The 27,960-nt window shown below is 30.6% G+C and overlaps 2 protein-coding genes across 2 annotated transcripts in view; both read left to right on the top strand.

The window, feature by feature from the left end:
* Positions 1–6,468, top strand: part of Smp_179030 (hypothetical protein) — a gene marked incomplete at both ends in the record, with an annotated part of 10,827 nt that extends 4,359 nt beyond the window's left edge. Inside the window, one exon of the mRNA XM_018788790.1 lies at positions 6,452–6,468. Within this exon, the coding sequence (XP_018654297.1) occupies positions 6,452–6,468 (17 nt within the window). The remainder of the gene's footprint in view (positions 1–6,451) is intronic.
* Positions 6,469–23,682: 17,214 nt separating this feature from the next.
* Positions 23,683–27,126, top strand: Smp_179020 (hypothetical protein; the record flags this gene model as incomplete). Its single annotated transcript, XM_018788791.1, has 2 exons — positions 23,683–23,771; positions 26,331–27,126. 2 exons carry the CDS (start codon positions 23,683–23,685, stop codon positions 27,124–27,126), a joined length of 885 nt encoding a protein of 294 aa, XP_018654298.1.
* Between the last annotated feature and the right edge of the window lie 834 nt (positions 27,127–27,960).

Consider the following 27,960-nt stretch of genomic DNA (forward strand, 5'->3'; position numbering starts at 1 on the left):
TATCAACCTGAAAAATAAGTATATATATTTACGATTGTACAACTTTGAAAATGAATTCGTCGAAAATCGAACTCTGTTCAACTAACCTTTCTTATTTTACGTTGCAATGTTTATATTCCGTTTACTTAAAAATACCATAAACATAAATGGACACTTTTTTTGAGCGTAATTTTAACTGTGATTACTTCATGAAAAAGATTTGTGCATCTTTATAAAAATTTTAATGTCAGCTTACTGAACAACCATCGACAGCTAGAAAATAACGAACAAGTGTTTTATTTCAAACTAAGATTTCATAGAATAATACTAATATATAATAATTTAGGTTAATCTATCAGCCAATGGGATTCCTAATGATAATGGTATTTTTTAGCCCAAGAGAAAACTCTCCATTAGTTGTAATTTGTCAGAATACTCAATGAAGAATGTAACGACAATGTAAGTTGACAACAGTGTTTCTCATTCTTGATTATCTGCATCTTTCTTTTACACCTATATTACTGGATATAATGACATTAAAAATTGTTTCATACCTATTTAAGTGACGTTGTTCTCCCTGAGCTAGTTTAGTACCTGTGATTTAGACTAAACAACTGACTACTTATAGGCACAGGTTTGTGATTCTATAATTACAAGATTTAAATAGCAAAGAGCTATATGATATTAATGTTAACGTACGTGGTAATACAAAGAGTCAGTGTTGTTAGGGTTGCACAACTTGGGTATTTTAACTTTTATGAATAAAATGTAACATAAGTACCTACCACTCAAAAATCCTAAAATGAGATAAAACTGCTTAAATTATGTTTGATGTCAACAGCTGGGTAAAATTGTTTGTTTGGTTAAATAGTCAATGATCGTATTTTAAAATAATAAATAGTCTACTTAATAAATGCATAATCTACCTAATTTATTGTTAATAATATCCGTCTAACCTATTTCAGTCCATAACTTGCAACATTACTAACTTCTATTGTACAACGTAAGCAAACACATGTTAACTGTCAGTACAATCGTGTTTAGGCTTTTGTAATTCAGTAAATTCGGTCATCATAAAATCTTCATTATGCAACTTTTTCATCAAGCCTATGTGTCAATAAGATTATTTTTATGGAGGATAACTTGGTAAGGCAGTTCAGTTATAATAGCGTTGTAATGTAAATCGTAAAAATTTGGAAATCTACTAAATTGTGAATTTAGACTATATCGAGGCAATACGCACAGTATGCCCATATGCCAATTAGAGACTGACCAGTTGCAGTCCTAAAAACACCAATGGGAAGATCCAAACAAACAATACTAAGTAAATTTCAATCTACTAAATTATTTTGCTTAAAAAATCCGTGTTTCAATAGTACTTTTATTATAACAATGTCAAGTACAAGTAACATTTTAAAAATGAAAATGTTGTCGTGTCTGTATATATACACTTGACCTTTATGTATTTATAAATATTTAATAAAAGTACAGGTGAATTGAATCAAGTGTACCTTGCACTTTAATTAAATACATAAATAATTATCCTGATTTAAATTAATTAGCATATTAGTTCTTCAGAAACCATTATAAAATCATAAAAATAATTGGTGCAGGGTGTATTAACAAAAATTATTCCGTGTACGTCCCTTGAGTATGAAATGTTGAGACCAATTACATTATGTCCCATTAATTTTGAAAATTTTCCATTTAATGTTTGTAGCTATAGAAATTTGTTTTCAAGAAATTTGAATAGAATTGATTGGTTTAATTAAAGTTTTCGTCGGTAACAATTATCATTTTCAGAGTTACTACTAGTTAGAGTAATGAATTTATGATTGAATTCACGAATCAATTGAAGCTGGAGCACCACATATGAACGAAACATTCGTCCAGTGCTTCAACGTTTCCAATGGTGGTCTACGTTCAATTGACTCATGAATTAAACTATAAAATTACTAAAATCTCCATAAAAACCCTTCTCATAACGTAGAGAAATGGTCGGCAGATCCTTTTTTCGTATTCGCGACCTTTCATCTAGACGAAGTTGGAATTGAGGATATTATACAACCATTTATTACAAGAATGATATCAAACAAAGACTAATTTGTAGTTAATGAAAGGTGAATTTTTTCAAATGGAAAAAGATCATTTCGATTAATGAGGAACAGATAACGTACTGCGACTTGACTACATATTTGATCGATATTAAGTTGTAATCGCCACTCCTGATAAATTTATGCGTTTTCATTTTCATTACATATCAGAGCAAAATAATCAATATATCAACATTCTCCATAAGTCTATCAAGCGACCTTTCAGCAGAAGTGTAGAAAAACAAATAGTAAAAGAAAAATTGACAACTTACTTCAGAGACATTATTTAATATATATGTGATTATCCCTTTGAGGTAGTGTAGATTACTGAATTTAATCGAAATCGTAAGCCGATCAATGTTAGTGTTATATCTTGTGGCCTGAGTGCCCTGTTAATGTATAACGTGGTAATAGCGCCAATTAGAGAGCAGTGAATTTCGATCAGACTAATGACACATAAAACCCCTACGAGTAGTCTACAGTCCTTATCGATTCTGCTTCCCGCCTAGCCCTATCTATTAAGTCCAGAACACCAATAACAGCCTCTGCAATATGAATCATTTATTTCAAACATACTGGGTTTATATACCAACCAAACAGACCACATCGTACCATAAAATAAGAAACAACATTTATACAAGATTTAGCCAAATGTGGCTCTGAATAAAGGAGATAGTAATCGATAGACTGGATATAACTTAAGAATAGTAAATCGTATAATAATAGTTATATCATCAATGAAAATCTTGAAGAACTAGACGGTCCGTTCATCATTGTACGGGACTCTTCAGTAGAGCGCATACACGAGGTTTGCGAATTCGTAAACTGGTAATAATTTTTTCCTTTTCTTATGAACATTGGATACCAAAAATCAGTATATTGCTCTTAGTATACTCGATGAATATTTCAGAAATCGTGATTATTTTTCTGAAGAAAATCTTATCAAATGATGAGGAACTTGAAATAGACCCAAAACTACTATGAAAATAAATCATATCGAACGTTGGCGAAACTACATCGAATTAAATGTACAGATCTGAGGCTTCATATATGAGCAAAGATTATCTGCCAAATGTTATAGTCTGTTATATCTTAAAGGTTTCAACCATTTACATTGTATATAGTGTATTTCAAATCACATGTTTCAGTGTTTCCAGAAAATCTTTCAAGTTATTGTATTCATTTCAATTGTTATTCATCTCATAATCATTAACATAGGCTGTCTGAAATAATTGCTTAGAAATGACGCAAATTGTCGCTTGCTTATCATTTTGAGTATTCTAGAACGATATTGATCATCTTTATTGACAATAACAAGGTTCAGTGTTTTAGTTTATGCTTTCAGCCTTTATTAATTAAAATATATAAAGCTCTGATATCAAACCCCATTTCTAATTTACTAGCACTCTAGGAGGCGTATTTACATAGCTTGAAAAAAGGACAACAACAAACTTGACCACTGGTTACTTTGATCGACGAATTATCCCACTTACAATCCAAATAAAAGTACAAAATAAACAAGATGTGAAATTTTCACTCAGAGAAACAAAACAATTTTTATCACTCAAGTAATGTTTCGCCCGAAATAAACGTTACAAATAAGAAATGAATGTGACAACTTTGAAAAACATACATTTGATACTGAAATATATTTCATTGCTTTCTTTTTTGCTTCTGTGCTTCAAAATTAATTAGATTTTGTTTAGATCACCTTATTCAATGATCTAGAGTTTAGCAGCAATTAGTTCCCGCACTATACGAAGACATTTTAGCGTAAGACTACTGAATTTAACCGTTGAGCTGTTCCGGGAGCAACCAGCCAAGACAAAGACAGTCGCTCTTTTCTTACTCCGTAATTGAGAACGATTGAAAGACTAGCAGGATTATATGCTTTTTTTACTGAAAGACATTTGCATTGGCTATGAAATTTACCTTACCTTTAGTAGGAACTATGTTTGATGAATCAAGATCGTTATCTTTGTGAATAATGACATTAATCTGTCAATATACATGGAGTGAATTTAATCCGTATCAGTAGTTTATACAGACGTTTTCAGGTTAGTCTGATTGGCATTTTAGCTCTTTTATCAATAATCTTTAATACATAACCTATTTTTCTCAGATTTTAAGTACTGAAGAAATAGAGCAGCGAACCACAATTGGATTTCTTATCTGTCTTATTTTATTATTATTTGGATAATTGATGTACAATACTCCAAATGTAATTCATAGGTTTGCGAATTCGTAAACTGGTAATAATTTTTTCGTTTTCTTATGAACATTGGATACCAAAATTCTGTTTTCACAGTTGAGACCATACTTTCGTCCTTATTCAAAATTCTTTAGAAATTTCACCATAAATTCCTCTTACAAAACTGCATAGTTTCTGTGAAACACGTAAAAATGAATGGGCAATGCTTTTGCGTCTAATTAGCCCTCTTCACAGTTCCATCGTCTTATTTTCAAAGTGGCGAAACACAATCGTTTTAGCAATTTTTTCAGTTGCACACGCATTAGTAGGGTGATAACATTTCGAATTTAAAATGAAATAAACTTTGAAATTATTACACATGTTTGAATAGAACAATAGAAAAATAAACTTTGGTGAAAAGATTGTTAGCCACGTAAAAGTGACAGACCTTTATAATAAAGGCAAATAACATAAAAACATGGGTTTTACTATAAGTCTAGTGTACCAAATAAGTTTTAGTTCTCTGAAGGATCGAGATCGGAAAAGAAATTTTAAAAAATATCCCACTTAATAATTAATACTTAAGTTCCATTCTTTTTTGTATCATATATAACTTTGAATACAATAATTCATAAGTTTAGGTGAATTTTCTTTTCTAGAAAATAAGTATTATATTGACGGGAAGGTGATTAGTAGCTATGAAAAATTTGAAGCACTCATGGTAGATTTCATTATGCATAAAAGTACTATACGCGTTCCATCAATAAAGCTTAAGTCTTCCCATTACACGTTTTAACTAACGTACAGACAAGCTTTTCTTTAGTATATTTACAACTTAAATATAACTTATTCAGGTACTGTTCAATCATCATTCACTTATTTCTGTCCAGTGCTAAAAGATTTTGAATGGTGGTCTAATATTGATCGGTTCATGATGTCAATGAAACTGAACAATCTCCATAACCCGATACTGATATTCATTGTTATTGTCATTATTATTTCTCGTCTTCTAAATTGATGAGGGTTGTAATTAACACTCAATACACTACTGTTTCGTGCGCAGTCCTCATCATCCTAGACACATAGTCAGTTGAATATTCGATTTGTTTTGTAATTACATTACTACCTCTTTCACTCCATGTTATCTGTATTTATTCTGATGATTAATCTTACACCTTCAGTTGACTTGTGAACATATCCGTTTTCACAGGACATATTGATTATAACTTTGTTAACAGGTTCATTTTGATAAAATTCCTAAACAAATATGTTGTTGTTTCTAGAAGATTTACATTGCTTAGAAGTAGCTATATTTTTGGAAATATAACTCGAATTTATAACTGTGGAGTTTCAATGAGAATACATCGACTCTATTCAGTACACATGTTCAAGACGAAATTAATGTCCTGAATGTCAAAAACGTTTTCATAAGTATATTAAAATGAATATTTTGTAAGGATCGATTGTTCGAAAATCATAATTTCATAAGTATAGTCCTTCACTCAGTTGTTAGAATCTTGATCCATCTTTGTTTTCATAGAATCATTCTTAATGTAATTGGTGTAGAAAACTGACCAATCAAATTATAGCAGAACGATTTAATAATTTATAAACTATAATATTAGTGAGATCATCATGTTAAGCGTATCTATATAATTGTTGTACAAATCAAAAGTGATGTGTTTTTCTAGATAGTATTTGAGAGTTAATAAATGGACATTTGTGAAGTCTGCATAGCCATAATTATATAGTTACCACATAAATTTTTAAAACATCATGTGGTAAAATAGTATATGAAATAATCTGAGCAATTGAAATTTCAGTAATTCCAACGTTTCGTCCAGAAATCGTGTCTGAACTTCTTGGCGGTAATAAAGGCTTTAAAAATGATTTTTGATGTTAACAAAATGTATATTACCATCTGTATATGATGCTTTTGTTTGTATATTCACCAGACTTAACCAAGCTATAGCGTAAATTTTTTTAAACTATTTAATTTATTGTTTTCTAATGCATAACATGGAACTTCTTACTTTATGCTCCTTTCTATAAATTATATGTTTCAAGATATTGAGATCAATTGATCAAGAAACTCGGTCATAAATTGGTTGCGACTAGTTAATTTATTTACTTACTCATTAAATACACATTTAATTCTTATATATTGCGTTCAATCAAAATTTTGCAGCTATCTTGGCTGGCTGAAAATCGTATCCGCAAATATATTCTCATGAATTTATCAATTCAATGAACTTCTATTTATGGAAAGTCTATTATGATACAATAATTGAGTTTACCAGCAAATTCCGTTTATTTAATTAAAGAGTTTATTAAGGTTTGTCCAGTTTCAAGGTGTGACTCATTGAGATATTTCTAAATTATTCCTAATTTTTAAATGATTTAAAAACTACTCAATCCAAGAGATAAAGGCGATTGTATTAATGGATACTTCTACAAAATTCCAAAAATATAGCGATATACTTATCTGTGGCTTTATATAACTTTAGGTATTTCTCTTACATATTTTACAGTAATACCCTCTGTAGAGTTAAGTCAGATTTTTAGGTTACATATTTCTTGGATTGAAAATCTCACTTGCAACATAAATGATAAGAGGCAATTTTATTTCAGTGAAACACTGCACAAAATCACATTTTACTGTTTTGAATTACCTGTCTTTTATCCACACGCCATTACCTTATCAACTAATCAATATCTTCATACATGACAATCTTATCATTTAAAAAATGTTCAGTTTAAGATTGAACTATCCCCCTTTATTCAAAAACTTTGTTTTAAGTGTGCGTTACTTTTTTAATTAACGTTTGCACTATTTTGAAAATAGTTTAAATTTCTCAAAGTTTTATTGTTGTTTTTTTTCTTCAACTTGTTATTTATGAAATGGAGAGGATAATATTGGACAACATATTTTCATTTTGTAACCAAAACATTTGTTGAAAACATACTATTTCTATAAGTAAACATAATTATTATTCATCATCAAAAGATGTATTCAATTTCTTTGAATGAAGATTGATTGCAATATGTGCATAAAATATTCAAAAATATTTTCAACGTCTAGAGTAATGAATCTACTTTATATTTTCATCATTCAGAGGTACGATTTAATCTGATTTAAAAGTTTGTGAATTTTCTTTACGCGTAATTTTAAGGAGCCGTTTAATATTGAATGTAAAATGTGCACCCAGATTAAGCGGTACAGTCCGAATAGCCAATGACGAAGTGTAAATAGAGCAAACAGTGTTTAGGAAAATTGGTATATTAATGCAAAGAAGATTTGCAGATCAGCATAATTAATAAGATTCAAAAACTTCCCCATCTGAGATCACACATATTAAGCTCACTCTATCCGATAATAAGAAAGGTCATGAAATGAGAGCAAAATAAAAAGAGAACTGTTTCACAGAAAAAAGATAAATACAGTAATAACAATCACAATAATTATAACGATGGTGAAGTTGAGTTGCAAACTGATTAACAAAAAGATTCGGACCAGGAAACCGGTTCAATTTTATTCACTATACATCTTTCCGTAAATGCAGTCTACTAACAAAAACCACCTTTGATGATTAAACTTAAAATCCTAGATACATAAGAGTGAAGATCAATAATACGTGAACAAATAATAAGAAAGTGACTTATGAACTCATAAATAAAAAGATCTGTCAGATGCTAAAGTGAACTGTAAAACATATTACTGATTCTATCCAGTGACTTCTTGATCATAAACATAGCCTATCTTACAGAAGCTTTTATATCACTCGTTTTGTATGCCAATTTGATAAATTCATCTCACTCATCAAATGTATTTAGAAAAAAGAATCATATGTTCTATTGAATATTTCGACATAGTTTATTGGTTAATTAGATCATGTATAATCTAGCGATAGAGGTAGTGTGAGAATTCGGTCGGTCACATAGGAACAACAAAAATAAAGTTTCTAACCACTCACAACTATTCATTAAATAAGAAGCTATAGGAATCAATAATTATACGATTTTATTATGCAACCCTAACATTTATTAAGCTGGAGTTGACTGGTCTTTAGCCAGTTTTTTTTAAAATTGATTATCTGCTGTAATTGGTCGACTTAAAACTGTTTTTTTTTACAATCCACTTCTGAACCCCGGAAACAAACTGATGAGATTTTCAAATGCATATTTACTTGGAAAAAATTTAAAAACACTTCAAATTCCTATCAATTATTATGACATCGATTGTGGTAACTGGAAAATGGGACTAAGTCATAAATACCTTTTCATTTCTTTTGCTGAAAGAAAAGTATTTGAACAGACGTATTTTTAGTATGAATATAAGTGGTTTTATAATACATAACATATGTACATCTATATCTGTTATTTTTATGAATTATTCGACCCAAAAAGGAATAATAGGTTTTCCTTCAAGATATTTCCAGAATATAGATTGTCCACTATATATTTCACGGTTGAAATATATAAAAATTTATACGGGTGAAAATAGTCGGATGAATGTTCTGGTTGTGCATATTAAGGGTTACTTTGACTGTAATACAATAATGTTGAAAATATACGGTTATAGATTGGGGAAAGTGAAAAACTTTTATTTTCTTTTTATATCCAATCAATCAAAATTGTCCACTTGTGATGTGACTTATTCACTTTCAATCATTGTAATAGGACCTATTTAGGGAATAGGGATGCTGTATAAAAGCATTTACAGAAGTAAGAAGGAGTTCATTAGATATTTGTTCAAATGCCATTGCACAGTCGACTAAATTTTTTCCAACTTTAGCTCCTCAAAGATGTTACAACATTTATTCTCTGTGTGTATTTTGAGACTTGCTTAAACATATTCTCCTGGAATTATCAATAGTTTTATAGGTAGTATAGTGGTACAAAATATAACGATAGATTTTTTTTATGATATTGCTTTTCTGAGACAATATGATCTTTGAGGTTATATACTAACCATATCAATGTAATCCATCAAGTGCAGTGACTATTATCAACCCTTATTTCTTTGAAAATCTCACACTAATTAATGTCAACAAAATTTTTATCACGAACTAAACTCAGTTAAAGTAGCTCTAGAAATCAGCAATTACCATAAAACCATTTCACTTTACTTTGAGACTCTTGAACAACTTTACTTCATGAATCCATACATGATCAAACCCTTTAAAAAGTAGTAATCGAACGAATCAATTTGCAACAGTTTATTTTTTGACGATTTATACTAGCTCAGCGGGATTATATTTATTTCAAATCTTTCGAATAAAAGCATGACTAATTTGTTGAATATTCATTTCAATTACCATCAGTTCAAATAAATTTGCAAAGCCAAATTATGTGCCGCAAATTTATAATTAGTTTATCTGATTCATCAGTACCAACTGCGTGATAAATGATTATCATAATAAAATAATAATAATCCACTTTATCTCGAGTTTGTTTAGATTGCTAGCAGTAATGAGTAAATGAAAATAAACATAAAAAATGGATTCTTCTGTGGTCGGTAACTTTGAAATCACCCGATATTGTTGTTATAAAAACTTCATTATCTTTTTCAAAAGTGCACTAAATCGTAGTATTAAGATAATCTCAAGAGTCTGAGTTAATGTGTTTATGACTCAACTTGATTAACAAATATACTATACTCCAAGCATTACTTAGTAACTGTTATAAACTTTCTTATGATTTTGGTTTTCTATTGTGCAATTTAAAATAGTTACCAAACGCTAATATATTTATTAAGTAGTTTTATTATCAGGTGAGTTAATAGTAATTGAAGGGTGGTTCAAATTAATTTACAGGTTGGCACTTTTTTGACATAATTTTGAAGTAATTTACATCGCGAACTGATGTCAGCTGTAGAATCGGTAGAGAATCAGGAAGCACTAAATAGTTTACTAGCAGTATATTACTACTCTTTGACGAAATGACGCAGCTCTTCATGGAGTCGAACGTGGAACTCAAACATCTCGCAGTCCCCACTATGCTTTTAGATTATTGATGAAAGCATCACTACCCTCATTTTCGAACTTAATTCATTTTTAAAGGATTTAGTAAAATTATTTTCTTGTTAGTTTCCACGGTCAGTATTTAAAAATCACTGCTTATACAAACTTCCATCTTATAACAGATAAAGGAAGTTTATTTTATCAGAAAGAGTAATATTTTCCTTCTCTCAAAAAGTAGGTCTCAATGATAAAAGAACTCCTTAAATTGACCTTATTTCCGTGACGACAAGCGGTTTATTTTCATTTTTTCATCTACTGTTGTAACTTATGGAAATCAAAAAAGTTATAGTAGTCAGTTCAAGCGCTAAACTTCCAACAATAATAAGCTGTTAAACTTAGCGCTTTAAATTAATGAATTCTCTGAGCGTTGGCAACTGCTTAGTTGAAAAAACAATAATATAGAAGAGCGAAATTATTTTTACAACCACATAATATTCTTGAGTTGAGAGTTTGATCCCAGAAGGTTAATACAGAGTATCAGTGGACGAAACTAATAAAAACCAGAGAAAAGTTTCGATCTAGTTTATGGTAATCAATTATCACTGTAATATACCCTGGATTATTTAATTAATTGCAAAATAAATCTAACCATAGTTATATACTTTATTCCGTTCTTGTGAATTCACAATTAATTGTGATACACGTGTATATAAGTATACCCAAACCAATGACACTTAGTGCTAAGAGGAAACGGAAAAATAACCTTGTTTATTCACGATTATAGGTTTCCAGAAGTATTTCTCACCACCTTAAAAATAATAATGTACTGTTCAGCATTATTTGAATATATGTTGTATTTGATCATTATGTATTCATAATATAAATGATATACTTGAATGTCACAGCTTGACCTTGAAACTTTTCATAAGAACAGACTGAATATTTTTGTATATATAACATTGTATACATTTAGTAGAGTGTTTTTCGTTTTGTCCATTTTCTGAACACATTTTCTAAATAGTTGGTTTCCTTTATTCTAATGGTATAATCATCCATAGGCTACTGATTTCTTTAACTGAATTCAAGATGTCAATGAAAATTTGCTAACAATCGGTCTAACCCTTTATTAATTACCATATATAAAGTATTGCATGTGATTTTCACTTAGATTTTAGTTATCAGGTGACAAGACCATTAATAATGTAATCATTTCAAAGTATGATTTCTAGTATATGTTAGCAGAAGTTTATCCACTTTATAGTGCAACTCAATATATTTATTTGCATACACATTAATTCAATCTAAATCAATTCCAAAGATTAATGATCATGAGTTTCCTGGTAAATGTAGTCGAGATTTTTTAATAGAAAACTAAGTCTATTCAATCATAAGTTCCACATGGTCAAGTATGCATACACTAACAAGTTAATAAGACCGAAAGAGAGTCGATTTTTTGTTCCATTCTTCTTTCGCTTACTGTGCAGAGAATAAAAACTCATTTCCAATCACTATTTACAGTAAAGCAATTGAGGTGTTGGAGGTCTTTTATTTAGTATAGAGTTTCTGAGAAATCTTGTGCCTCCGAAATCTCTGATGACAGATCAACGTAATTTAAATACCTGAAGTTGGTCGAAACAGCAGACCTAACAATAAAATATTTTCACAGGATGACAAATTTCTCTTCAAAAGCCTTGTCCCGATAATTGGCAAACCATGATCCATTAATCTTTGCAGACAGTTTCTATTCATATCACGTCACTCAGAGACGGATTCCGTTGTCAAATTTAAATCTTTTACGAATCCATCTTACATACTACTTTAGTGCCTTATTTCCCTAAAAGTGAATCTGTTAAAATATTACAATCTAATGATTCATGAGACATAACTGTTGTGCAGCCTTCTGTGATCTGGATGACTTAATTAAAAGACCTTCGACGCTGATATGAACAAAATTATTAGCGCCTTAGTTAAGAAGTTAGTTTCACATTACTACGCAAACATTAGGTCAGTCCATTTCAGTTATCATATTTCCAACCGGTTGTGATCGTAGGTGTCATTACCCTTATGAGTTTATGAACTGTTGTTAACTGTTTTTTTCCTTCAACCATATCTCTGATCGATCTTTTTTCTCTGTTGAATTATGTTGGGAAAGTAAATCGAATCAACCACAAAAAGCCCTATATTGAACGAAATGGTGGTTTCCTTTCATGTACCTAAATAAGAACAATTACCAGCAGTGAAAAGATATGATATGCAGACAACCACGAACATTAGTTCAATTTGGGAAATGACAGAATTGCTTATCAAGTAGATCCAAAGAATGCCAGGGAACTTATAGGACTGTGGTATTCATATTACTACGGAATCAATAAACACAGAGATGTAGATTCAGTTTATCAGTTCACAAGTTGACGTTTGATCAAGAACGTGGTCGGATAAAAACTAAAAATAAACATCTAACAGAAATTTATGAACTCATAAAGGTAATAACACGTACGATTACAACCAATTAGAAATGCAATAATTAGAACCGACTAACCTAATGCTTGTGTATTAATGAGAAATTCACTTCTTAACATAGGTGCTAATGATTTTGTATGCATCAACATCGAAGATCTTTTAATTAAATCGTCTAGGTCAGAGGACGATCTACTAGCAAATGACTTTACCTAACTCCAAACCTCTTCCTTTATTTCGATAAAATATTTACACTGCAGTTGAAAGTAATTAATCAACTAGTCATTCGATATGTTTTACTATTTTGAACAGGTATCAGGAATCATCTACACAAGAAAATAGTATGCCGCGTTATTAGACAATGGCAGTTGTAAACTACTGCAATATGGCGTGTACGAAAGCTAATGGCAAGATACGAATGCTTAAAATAAGGATGTTTTTATCCTGAAGTGATTAATGATCTTGATAATCTTCATTTATTGGTTAATTTCGGAGAATTTATCTAAATAATTCAGATTTACTTAATTGTTTTCTTAGATATCGTTGGACGTGCATGGTAAGAAAGATATTTAGAAAGTAAAACTTGTGGATCAGTCACCCTAATTTGGTTACCAAGGTCCTTGAATTCAAGCAAAACGACTCAGTATAATATTTTTTACTGGAATGAAGGTGTTCTCGTTCAACAGTAGGCAGCCCTGCTTGAATAAAATCTATTTTGTGTTTGTGTATAAGCTTATCTTCCTTAATAGATCACTTGAGTGGAAGAAAGAATTTCCAAATTTAATTCGGTCATTAAAGTCATAATCGCAATAACTATTGTCTGCATAAACATAATGCTTTCGGCATAATCAACATCTGAGTTTATCTTCGAGAAATTTCCCCCAATAATCTACACAAGTTACTCCATGTATATTTCATCTTCTGAGCTTTAATTTGTGAACGCATTAGAAACATTTTGTTAGCTGACTGAATACAATTTCCGGATATAAACGTTTTTGGGGAATGACATGTTTATTCGATAGTTTTTTTCAGGGCACATACCTTTCACAATTTACTGTGAATAATAGAATAATGACTGAGTTTAAATGAGTAACTAAACTTATTTTATTCACATAATCAATATGACGAAGTGTATCTTTATGATACCATTATAATTACTGTTATATGGATTCACCTGTTAAATAATTCTTGCTAAGACTTAACTTTATCGACTATATACAAGATGTTTAATTAAAACATAATCACCATATTGAGAAATGGACTATTCTAAAAAAAGCGTAGTATATCAAAGGAGTTTGTGGAAATATTACCTCACTCAAATATTATTTTCACTTTTTCATTATACATTATTGCTTAATCATTCTTTGAGGTAAACAAAGCGTTTGCTTGTTCGCATTTCGTTTAGTTTAAACGAGTATCAGTTTTATCACCTCTCAATATTTTAGATGAAATGATGATCATCACTTGGTATTTTCGATTTCTAGTTATTCATGATGAATAGGCAATAATAATGATATTGGTATAAAATCGGTCTAAGATAACGCGATATATGACCATAGATTTCATGTTAATGAATCATATATCCTAAGTACATTTGAGATTAGTTCTGATCATTCAAGCTAACGAAAAACATTGGCAACTGATAAGGGAGAGTTTTTAGTATTTTTCCATTTCCTGAACTGATTTTTTTATAGAAAAACAATGAGAACTTCATAAACTAACCGTTCACCTCAGTGTTATACCAATAGAATTAATTTGCATTGAAATTTAGGACGACTTAAACAAACAATGTAAAAATTAATGAGATTTGGTTAGCTCTTTCTATTCCTTCCGGTTAAAATCAAGACTTTCATTTCAATAATGAGTATGTTGTATTTCAATCCATTGTATGTACTTCACTTTTGAAAATTTTACTAACATGCCTGAATAATAACAGATGGCTTAAAATTTAATAAGTGAACATTTATTCAGTAATTCTTGAATTCTTCTATACTCATCTGACTAATATTAACCTGAAACAAGAACTCTATTAAAATAGGTTGGTTGATTTTGGTAAATAAATATTATGGTTTCATGAAAAAGACATTCCTTACGATACAAAACGTGTTTCTACTATATTTCGATTCAAAGGGGAATTCAGTTTCAAAAGTTTGCTAATCTGTACACTATAAATAATCTTATTTATTCTTAATGACCATTATTTACATAACACTCTGGTTTAAATTTACTAATTAAATACATGAACACTATAATCTTAGAAAATTGTGTATAAACTCAATTGAATCGATATACAAATAATGATTATTGGGATAGGAAATCAATAATAATTTATCGATTTATATAGCTAAAAAGTAATCACTGATTAGTGAGCACCAAATCTTTCATGTGGATATATTCCTTATGGTTGATTGTTAATTTGTAACTCATTGCTTTAAATAAAAAGCTGATTTTTTAAGTGTATAAATTGAAGATTACCGCTTGTGTATGTGGTTTTTTAATCCCTATGATAGGTATTCTCTTCCATTCCTAGCTTTTTCATCATATTTACCTTCAATACTAGTCAGTCAGTTATACTCAACACAGAACTTAGTACATATTTGAATCGATTCAAGTTGAGATAGGATTGTCATGGTTAGCCCAGAGTAGTCAAATTGCTAACAGTACCAGTGGTAGTAAAATGGGATAGACGTAAATGACATGATTTGAGAAGAAAAAATAACTTCATGGAATCATAGGGAAAGTATGGGGAAATTTTCAAATTCAGGACCCAATGGAAGACTAGGAATGAATCCACTTGAACCCTTTCTAAAGATTTTAATTTATGACGCCTAAATCTTCAATCACTGGTTACGATGAACATGCTGTCCCTAACCAGGGAGTTTGAACCTACCTATGAAGCTCAGTACAAAACCCAGTGTCATCATAAACTGATGCCACATCTTGGTTTTCCATCGTCTGATAGGTATCACGTTCATCTGTGTCCATTTCTGGATCGATTTTGGCGGTTGCTCAAGTCACGCGATATCTCTTTTTACGTTTCAAGTCGATGGTTGCCAGAAACAAATGGTTATATATATATAGTTGCTACAATCGGTATCCACTATCTGTTTGTTAAGCTGGGACACTGTAAGTCCCATCCAATTGTCTTTCTCTTCGGTCTAAACTACCAACTTGAGTGTTAAAGATATCTGCTAATATTACCATACCTAAGAGCCTAGCTTTCTGCATTATCACTGATATAAATTTACACTTAACCCCTAGTGGAATCTCATCTTGAACTAAAAACAATAACTCATTAAAGTGATTGTGAAATTTAATTATTACCAAAATACCTAACACCTCTGACTAATCACCAACGTTTTATTCTCTGAAGCGATGTTCTTAAAAGATTGTCTGATTTGCTTGTGTTACTTATGTAAATAAAGTAATGTAGACATGAATCTGAAATATCGACCGTTAACTGATTTTGCTCGCAAAAACGCAATGAATCACAAAAATCAAATGACGATCCTGAAGTTCCTGATCGTTTCCTAGAATATTGAAAGACAATTTACTGTTGTGCCAAACTACTTGAATGAGCCTGGACGAATACAAGTACGTGTTTGTATAATTTATCATTGTTGTTAAATAACTAAGACATAACGAGGTTACTGCTGTCTCCAACCAGATAACATTAGCTATAGCTATTTTTCGTAGATTTTAGCTTAACCATCCTACTTAGATTTGCAATAAGTAGCCTTGTTTTACCATCCCCTTTTAACGCCACTAATTTCTTAACATTTTATCACTTTCTACTATTTCCATCTACCTTCACTGTTTGAGATAAATGACTAATTTGAACACAAAAAGGACTTGGTTGCATATGAAATCCAGTATAAAACAAAAATTTTTAACCAAACAAAACAATGGTATTTATATGAAATTTACAAAGATTTTCTGTAACTTCTTTTCTTTTTTCATTCTTTCCTGTAGTTAATTCTTCTTTGTTTCGTTTGTTTACTTTCTCTTATTTCATTATTCAACTCAGCATCTTAATTTCTCGTAAAACAAACATCAAGTTGTACAAGGCTAATCATAGTACATTTAACAATACTCATTAAGTTTACACTTAATGAGTGGTGTACTCAATAGTAACATTTTAAATGATAGAGTGTTTCGATATAAGATTACGACACCATTCACTAGTTTGAGGTAGATTTACACGCACTTTGTATTCTTTTGTAAAGACCATTTTTATTGTTTAAAGAACACAGATCAATGTCATATCAATCACGTCATTGCTTACATTATTATCTTTATTACTATTAATAGTACTGCTGGTTAAATTAATTAATCGATCCCTGTAATGCGTATCACACACATTGGGTGTTAATTTTCACTTAATGAATGAAAATAGATTAGATTCATCTGAAAAAGCTGAATCAGTCACATTACCAAAATCATTGTTGTGTGCGGTAGACATTGATTGTTAAACAGATTAAGTTTGAGATTTTAATAAATTCAGACCACACATACCTACATACACCGATAAATATTTACTTATTGTTAGTTTCATATATTATCTATCTGTGCTACAATGGTCTTTTGTAGTTCTCTCAGTGTTCTTTACATGGCGAAGAAAATGGATCAAGTACAATGAGCTCTGTCTCTAGTCTTCGCCCTGACGCCTGATAAACATCATAATTATTTCTCAATAACAATTAACTTTTAGTCTTTAAAAAAAACCTATCATAAATGAATAAGTTCGACGAATATATGCACATGAATAAATATCCAAAAAAGAAAACATTTACCTAAAACAAACTTATTAATTGATAACCGTGTACTCGCTAATCACTATCTACTAGATGGATTCCTTGATGTGCTTCTGGGAACCATTGGAGTCAACTCCGAAGCACTTACCTTTCAAATAATATTTTATAAGGATTGGGCTATATGAGAAGTGACTGAAGTTGAACAATTTATTTATTTCAATTCGATACAGGGGCTTTAAAGCACCATGTTATTCTCGATAATTCCGAATTCGTGTTTTGATTTTCTGTGAGTTGGTGTGTGTATATTACCACATAATCTCAAATTCAGCCTGATTTTCGGTGGTTATTCACCAAACTTTACTTCATAATCAGAATTGTTTTTAAAATGTGCAGTGAAATATCATTTTGCTCTTTATTTTTAATTTAATATTGTTTAAATTATATAAATATTATGTATGCACTAGAAAAAGAAGCGAAAGTACTTTTTCGTGATTTTCACTATATGACGGTGAGTTTGAACTTAAGCGTAATTGAGTGTGGTATTCAAAAGATTCATGCAAAAAAATAGCGTTCATTTCATCTACATGAATATTTACTAAAATAAAAACAATTTTGAAAGCGTCAGAACACATTGAAAGTGTCTTCCAAAACATGCATATCGGAGAAGTGTGGAAAAAAAATTTCCGAATATTACAGATTCACAAGAGATGAAAAAATCCTGTACTCGCTCATCTTGAATTCAAAAGAGATGGGATTGAAGACATAAACGACAAAAGAATTGAAGCAGTACTTTAAGAAAATTCCATACGTACCCCAAGCAGTTTAGGTAAATGTTACCAAATTTTTTTTGGATCAATCAGAAATAGATCTTTACTCTTCTGAAGTCATCTTTAATTGTATCTATAAATTTACTTGTATTTTTGGTGGCAGTTGTTCATTTGGAACTGAGAATATGCTCGAAGGGAAGTACACTATTTGCATGTGAAATTATTGACCCTAATGGACAGTGGGCTTAAGGTGGATAGCACAAAGCTGTTCAAAATTATTAACTATCAACGGACTCCGCTTTACTCCACAGTACAGGGGTAAATTTAATTAAACACTTGACCTTTGTAAACCGAAAGAAAGTTCAGCAACTCCCTTACTTCCATAGTTAAACAATTATAGTGACTTAACTTGCCTATTATGTAGCTGTTTTAATTGATAATTTTGAGCGACCCACTGACATTCGTTCGTGGTGTTGACTTTGCATCAACTAATTAATTTGATTGAATAACCACCCTTTTATATTTTGCCGTTCATTTAGTGTATATGAGATCACTCCCTTCATAATTTGACTTCATTTTCAACATATAAATACTCATCAATCTTAATATCATATTTTTTGTCTTCTCTCAGTTCTTATGATTTTCTGTCCCGTTTCGAACACCAACCTCAAATTCATCGACTAAGGTATGTAAAACTGTGTTTCATAATAATATTAACCATTGTAACTTCAGGATGTTTGTAGCTGACGAGAGGCCTTGAAATTGAGTGAATTCATTTTATTCACATTTTTCTATTACTGCTTTGTTCACAGCTCTTTTAATTTTTGCATTCAATGCAAATTAGTAATCGAAATATAAGTTTAAACAGTTATTCCTAGACGACAGCCGGTAATGTTAACTAATAAAAATTCAAAGATCTCCATAATATCTCTATTGTAGTTAACAAAGATTCATTTAAATATGAACATAAAATGCACCAGGGAGTTATAAAATAGAGTTTCACTGAAATAAAGAGGAAATGAATGTATGTTCTTTTACTTTGACGTCCATCAATGGTAGCCATTCATGATGGTTATCCATGTCTAGTTAAACACTTTAAATCAGTCTGACTAACAAATTGTCCGATGTGTTAGTGAATTGACTAGAAATAAACTATTGAATCGAATAGAATTAGGCTATCTTAAAAGGTTCATGTTTATCGTGTAACATGGTACAGTTTTATACTACAACATCAGAATTATAAATGTATAGTATTAAGAATTCTTGAGCTAAATTACGATGATAGCACAGTACTATGAGATTCAATGTGAGTGTTCAACTGGCGAAACTGTAGGAATACCGTTAATCCTAATGAGTTCCGAAATACCTTCGGACTATGAAATATTTATTAGAATGGATTAACAAAATTAATCATCATTTTGAAACTCAAGTTAAAATGCCCACTTGAACAACAGAAGATCATTTGTAACAAATACATCATAAGTGAATATCAATGATGTATTCCTTAGATGAATGGTAGGATCTTGTTTACCGGTATAAGGATTTCCATACTGTTCCTTTAAGAAATCTGGTAAATTTATATCCATATACTGGAAAAAATCTCAACCCTATTCAAAAAACTCATTAATGACTCGGACACAACACGGTATGTTCTAGATATGCTGTTTGTACATTCCTTTATATTCAAATATAATTGACAAATGTATGGTTACTGTTCTTCGTGATATAAGCTACAAAACATACACAAAATATCACTGTAACCGAACTCTGAAAATCATGAAAGAATATCTACTTTGAGTAACAACTGAATTATACCGTTCGCTATAAAAGACATTAACATTTTTGTAAGTGATTGTGACTCCATAAAGAATAATAGATTGCATTTTTGACTGTGGTTAAATTTTGTTTCGCAAGAATTAAATGAGATTCATTGAAGAGCTATATTTGAACCTAAAATTTGGTACCAGACACCAGTAAATTCCATCTCCACATCTCAGTAGATAATCAGTTATCCTTTTAATTTAGTAAACATAAGGTATATATTGCACATGTTATTGCTTTAAGTTGTTCAATTACAATAAGGAATAAATTTTCTTAACAAAACTTGTTCTGTTTCGCTTAATGTAAGCCAGTCAGCCGATCCCACATAGAACAAATATTATTGTCAAAAATAATTACGGCAAATGAAATAAACAATCATAATAATTTTATCTACACTTCATTACTATTAAAAAGTGTGTTACGATTCATAACGCAAAATTGGTTTTGGCATAATTGCATTAACTAGCTCCGTAAAGACGATCTGGTAGAAAAAGATGACATTTAAGCTGACTCTAATATTCAGTCAAATAAAAATAACAAACCAGTGGTAAACTGCTGTAGAATTTTAATCATTCTGTGCAAATATCACAATTAAGTTGTTGTAGTTAAATACATATCGATAGACAATAAAACAGAATATATGCTTCATGGTGGTGTGGTTAACTAAAAATTATAGTTCCAAAGTATGGTCTAACTTTCAATGTTAAATATAGGTTACTATAGTATTCCATAATAGGGTGAAAAACACTATTCAGTGTCTTACAGTTTTCAAGAGTTTTCTGGATGATTTTAGTCACTTGTTAAAATTATCTTTGGAATAACGGATATTACATAAGCGACTCTAATGGCTCATTGTTTTAATTCATAATCCTTTCAATGTGAACTGTGTATAACCTATATCTCCTGTGACTAGATGGCTCCGGTAATAATCCTAATAACTAACCGCTTCTTTGGATTTGTATACTTTCTTATTTCCTGTTTTACCTGATGAGAGTTTTCTAGCTGTGTGATTCAAAAATTAAGGAAATTAAATTTATGGAACAAGCCTTATTTAATGATCGGCTATTTAAAATTTTTTTATTCGGTAAATGTCAGACTGTTTGACCCATCTAAGTTATAACTGGAGTCATATATTATGAATATTTGTCATTATCTCTGGTTTGGAAGAGCGTTGTTAAATTTTTATACTTTAACCGCCAACCACCAACACTTAAGTTAGTTAATCTTCATCTTAACTAGTTTTAATTGAAATGAGAAAAACTGGTTGGTTACCTGATAATATGAACTGCTTGCAGTCGTATGTATTTTATTCATACAGTGAATTTGAGATTTACCGTAGTCTGTATTTTGTATTAAAAACAAATAACTGGCTTACTCGAGACTTGACCTATCTCACTTGCTGACACCTTTCAATTGGACGTTATAAAATCCATCTCAAAACTATTCACTGGTGGGTACACTATTATTTATTGAGACTGTTACAAATTTTGGTTTTCTGACCAGATTTTTTAAAACATTCCGTCCGAAGTGTATTCATGTTCAAAAAACATTAAGTATTTAATTTCGAACTACAAAAATAATCTTTGTTAATTATTTGGCTGAAAAGACAAAAACTTTATCTTTTATCTCTTACTTCATAAATTCTAAAGAACATATAATGTTAGGCCTATACTTTATTCAAACCACATATCTAAGGTAACTAGACCGTAGAAAAAGCATTAATAAGTGTTACGGTAAAAGGTATAAAGGTGTCAGTTTATTCTATATTAAATTAAAATCTATAAGAACTCTCGTCTAAATTAGAGCGAATAGTTTCACAGTATTTGAGCGCCGGGTTGATGTAAGACATTAAATAGGAATTATCCTTGACCAGATTGCCAGGCGAAACGTTGGATTTACTACAAATTCATTCGCTGAGATTTTACAAATATATTATTCCTATTTAATTAAATTAAGATCGTTCACAAATCAGTGAACCTCTTTAATCATAGAATCGAACACATTTATTAACCACAGTAAGTGAAAAACATGATTCAATTAATTTGATGCTGAAGTGCATGGATCAATCATTTAAGACTCCTGTGGATTTATATATATTGTTGATCAGAGCCCTGCTGTGGTTTAGGCTTTTTCTGTTTTGTTTAATTACCAATAACAATAATGATAATATACGTTTCAAGGTTTATTTATTTCCAAAAATATTAATATCTACGTTTACGTCCAATATTATATTGATTATCCAATACATAGGTGCTTAAAATTCCTATTTAATTCTATTTGCTTCATAAAACGAGAATTCTTTCTTTTTCCCATACTACGTACTATTGTGTTGCTTCATATTCTATTGACTGAGACCATAGATGCTTTATGGAATACTACGTGTGTTAGTATGCTTAAGCTATATCAATTAAAAAACTCATATTAACTTACAATGTAGCAAATCACTTAGTTTTGTATGTCATGCTGTTTCGTAGTTTGTTTTCTATCTCATAAGTAGTGTCATAAATATTGAGCAATATCATTTGTCAATATTTTTTGTCAAGTGACTAGAATACTATTGAAAATAAAAAGAATACAAAGATAATGATGGATGGGGCACTTATTATAAATACTGAGTGCACAATAAGTTAGTTGTGCAAACTTTGAAAGCCTAGGAAAGTGTAGAACGTGTTAATTAAACGAAATAAGGTCTGAAAATCAGTTCTCATCCCAAAATGATGTTTCCCGAAGAATGACTAAAACCAATCATCGGCAAAGAATTGTTTCTCAATAATTTGGAACTTCTTAGTGGCATACACTCACTACAACTATAACGTCACTTTAGATATAGATCTTCAAGTTCACCCAGTTTGTGATACAGCGTGACTTCAGTTATACGTAACCACCTCATTCCTGAGCTAATTGAATTGTATCTATCATTGTTTCTCAGGCTGATTACTCCCTTAAAGTTTGCCGAAATTCTTTATAAACCAGCCGCCTGAAAAAATTTAATTGATTTTTATTCTTAAAGCAATTGAAATATAAACAGTAAAAGTGATTTACTGAAGAAACTGTTGTCTGTTAGACAATACCATGAAAATGACACACTGAATTTGAGAAAGGAAAAATTGCATACAAATTTGTTGGCACAAACTGTTAATTAGTGTTGATTATTTCCTAGTCGTGAGTAGTTTTCCAATACGTCCTAACAATAATATAATAATAGTAATGGGAAGAAACAATTATTTCTAGTTGATGAAATATACTCACTTATAATGCCAGTTCACATTCTTCAATCCATTAAGTAGTTCATAAAATTTGATGTAGATTTAGTGAGTAAAATACATGCTACCAAACTTCAGTAACTTATATTCTAAGCTAAATCTTTAACAACGATTAATTTAATCAACCGGTTATTTTAATATCTCCTATTACTCCTTAATTGACGTATTATTGTGACTTTTTTTAAAAAAAACAACATTTTAGGTGCATTCACCATTACGAAGTTTGTATACAATGATCACCTCTGATAAATTTATTTATTTTCCACAAAGTATCTAGGAGATAAGAATACATTCTTTTCAATAATCTATCACCTATTTATGAAAAGTACAACTATAAGTAAAATGTCCTTTCCTAAGTGTGAATACAAGGTAAACAGATGATGCTTTCTAAACTATGGGAGATACGTCAAGAAAAGTTGCAATAAGTATTATGCATACCAGAGGACACAACGACAAACGAAAAATTCAAGCATCATATGCAAGGTAAATTTCAGCGGTGGCTCAAAAGACTGCATAGAACAAAATGGCTGTTCTCACCATCTATGTCTACATTAATGCTGGTTGCCTATTAAACGCCCCAATATATCTTTGCTAAGATAAGTGCATATGGACAGCTTCAGATATGAGTTCAATCGGGAAAACGTCGAAATACTGGAGGTAGAAAAGACAAGGAAAACCGGGGGATTCTTGGAAGACTGGCACTCTACTCAATCATCGACCAATTAGATATATCTGGATCGATTCAATAGAATAAAGATCAACAATTTCAATCTCGGAGGTCATGTTAAGAGAGAAAATAACCAAAATAAACATTCAAACAACGGCCATACAATTGTGAACAGTAACCAATCGAATGGCAGGTCAAAAGAACAGGTGGTTAGTCAGTAGTTAAGAGATTCTATTACTTCACTTTTCTTTCAAATATATGCGGATGATGTTACCCAGAAAGACAATGAAAGTTTCACAGTTAAACCTTGCAACTTAGGCAACACAACGCCAGCCAATTAAAAATCCTCCAAAAGTACAATGTACAGTTCCTTATTTTTCCCACTATCCACGTTTTAAGCAAAGTAGTTTTGCTGATTAAATATCCTGTCAAACCTTATAAATTACATCAATTTATATCAAAATTCCTTAATTCAATTTTATAGTCCATTGTTCATGATCGAAAGTTATTGTCTAAGCATTGGTAACAAATTTATTGACCATAAGCTGAACTCGGTCACCCGTCAGTTTTACAGTTTCATCTTCATTCTAAGGTGATTTGTGTTACAGTTAACTAATATTGTATAGTATTCAGTGTTTATTCAGTCACTAGAAACTCATGTTGAAAATCGCCATGGGAAATTGTCTTCAATTCTTTTAGATATTGAATTCACACTAAACACACAACACTTGATAATTAAATAAATCACATAAGTGATTAATTTCAGAACATTTTAACATTATAAACCTGTTTACTTTCTGTTTATTTGTACATTTTTAACTCAACATTCAATTTATAAAACCTTTGCGATTTACAGTTGATACTGTTGCCTACATTAGTATTGTAAGCAAATCTGTTGAATATCAAGAAGCTAAAAATATCAAAAATGGAGGACTGACATTCCAAAAAAGCAACACAGAATCCATGATTAGTTTATCTTATTTCCCATATTTAAGTTTTTCACTATGTAATCTATTAACTACATCTATGAATATTTCGAGGTTTATTAAATGACACACGAAGTGATACCATGTGCACACAGGTGACTAACCTAAAGATAGAATTGCCAGTATTCTAATTGAAAAATATTATTCGTGAAATTTATGAAGTTAGAAGACAATAATTCGTTGATGTTATTGGATAAAGAGGGTAGTGGATCTTAAATTGACTAAAGTTAAGAATTTAATCCACTAAATTCAGATTTTTGACTTAAAAGTATTGTGATTGCTGTAAGAATTGTGGGTCTTGATTTAGATTCCTTGAAGGATTCTGAACATATACTATTATAGTGTCTTTAACTAGAGCAAAACATAGCTTTTTAACGGTTCTTCAGTTAATCTCTTTTCAGAATTAATAATACCCTCAAATAATTAGTATAAGCGGGAATCGAAAATAATGGAATATGTAAATCCTTACTCCTACAGTTATATGAGACAACATAGTCAATTATCAAAAAATTGGGGATGCTGAATATTAACCATATAATAGCTACTACATGTAATGATGAAATTTGTACAATCTTAAATGAAATCAACAATTATGCATTAATAACCTCAAGTATACTAAGAAAAACTTCGAATCTATTTCGTCATGTTTGCTGTTATTAAGAATTTATTCTGTGACTTTCACATACTGTCATATTGTAGTACTCAGTGCTATCTGAAATCCATAAATAAGGTAATATAAATATAAAACTAATGACTATATATTATCTGGATTCGGTAGTTTTGTAAATAATGTGTTAACAACTGAAGAGATAAGTAATAAGTTCAGTTATCAGTGTTAACATAAAAATAGTAACGCCGGTACAGCAAGAAGACGAACCCCAGATAAGACGAGATGCTCATTCTACATTCCACTGCTAGTCGCAATCCGACTGTAATAAAATCTCTGAAAACACGTTAAGAGTTTAACTGCTTCTCACAAACTGCACCCGGTTAAGGATTTATTTTGTCAACAATAAGTCCATTGTTCAATGAAAGGAACATTTATTTACATTATATACATTTACAGGTAAATATCTGATTATCTTTTATGTAGATTAGTAAATGTGGTTGGGTGGTTGATGTTTTCGTCATCATCCAAGTACATGAAGTAAACATTGATCATAATATCCATTAGTAAGTTTCTTCAAGTTATTCTTCGATGGAAATTCTTCATTTAAAAACATAAGTATTGAAGGTATTCAAACAGTAAAACTACAAAAAATCTAAATCCCTTTGCACAACGTTTTAGTGCTTTAAATTCTTAACATTACGAAATAAACGGTATAAAAATATGATACGCTAACTTCGCCATATTATTTTTTTCTTAGATTCTGTGATGTTACCCTCTAGAAGCTACAATGAAGACATTAATATGATTGGGTCAAATTCTAATCTTCGTCTTTGTTCATCTGCCCCATCACCACTTAAGAGAAAACCGTATCAAGTTTCTTTCAATCTTGATAGAAATACTTACATCGAATACCCTTACTCAGAATCCTCAACTTCATTAGTGCAATGCAAACGTGTACCAGGTTATATAAGTTCAAGTGGAGCTACTCCAGGAGAAACGAATGTAAACTTTAAAACATCACCAAAATATCCATTCAGTTGGAGCAATGAAAATGGGGTAACAACAATTGGAAAAGCTGTAAATGGCTATGATAATGAATATTCCAAACAAATTAATTATCCACCTAGTTTGTACACTTCATGGCCTATCAGGCCAAAGTATAATCGTTATTCATCACCTCCTCCACAACAAACTTTAAATCATGATGGGGATAACATTAATTTTAATTGTAGTACAACTGATCAAACTGCCATTATAGATCCTTCTACACTTAATAGTTATACTGCAGCCAAACCAGAAATCCGTTTTATCGATACAACTTTAAGTTCACCAGGGAATTTTAATTTAAACAGCATTAATAATATAAATACGAATAAACCTCCAGTGTTTGGAAGATCTCTGAATGGTTTAAAATTGCTTTTGTCCAAATCTACGCATCGTTTCGATGCAAACAATAGTAACGCTAATCTAAATGGTGGTAAGTCATTATTTAAGCAAATCGAACATGATTCAATCAATCCAAGACATAATTCAGCAATCGATATTTTGAATCAAACATCATCATTTTCTTCATAATTCTTCGTATCATTTATTTTTATAAAGTAAAACTTTTTTAATTAAATTCCGTCGATTCCACCACAATTACAACACGAACATTGAGAGTCAAGTCCTATGTTGTTTTCGTCATTGTCCAGAACAGAAAACTCTATTCCTATATACATATATTATCTAAATACAAGTGAATGTATACATTTATTCATGCGATAAACTCACACTTTATCAAAGCTATTAATTTTTGCTTTAACTATAAAATGTTTTGTGAGATAGTTAAAGAGGTGACGGGATTAGTTGGGTTATTTACTTCTCTACTGAATCAAATTTACAAATATTATGACACTTTTAAATATACGTACTGTACATTCCGAATAATGATGTTTATTTTGATGGTTGATGCTCTTTGATGATTTCATTTTGTTTTGATCCTTATTTTTTGTGTTCCGTTTAAAAACATCATGCTAATCTTATGTGAATATTTATGGCTAGAAGTGAAAGTTTTTTTTAAGATGATGATGACTCATACTGTTAAACTTGAAATTGGTGATACGTCTACACTTTAAGTAGTTGTCGACATTCACTATATAAGTACCATTTAAACTTGTATTCCTGTTATTTACATAGATGCTTTTTAAATTTTTCATAAAATTGAGATAATACTGACTACGTGCTAGTAGTAAGATCTTATTTTACATAAATTGGTAGCTTCCCTGTGATGCAAGACGTTGTCATCAGTACAACTTTACGAAGGAATGCGGTGACTAGATTTCGCGTGAACATTAATATGTATTACTTCTACGCTAACCAAACTTGACTGATTGACATTCAGTCATCCTATGTTGTAAAATAATTCCC

The sequence above is a fragment of the Schistosoma mansoni genome, chromosome W, assembly GCF_000237925.1.
Source record: "Schistosoma mansoni strain Puerto Rico chromosome W, complete genome".
NCBI lineage: Eukaryota > Metazoa > Platyhelminthes > Trematoda > Strigeidida > Schistosomatidae > Schistosoma > Schistosoma mansoni.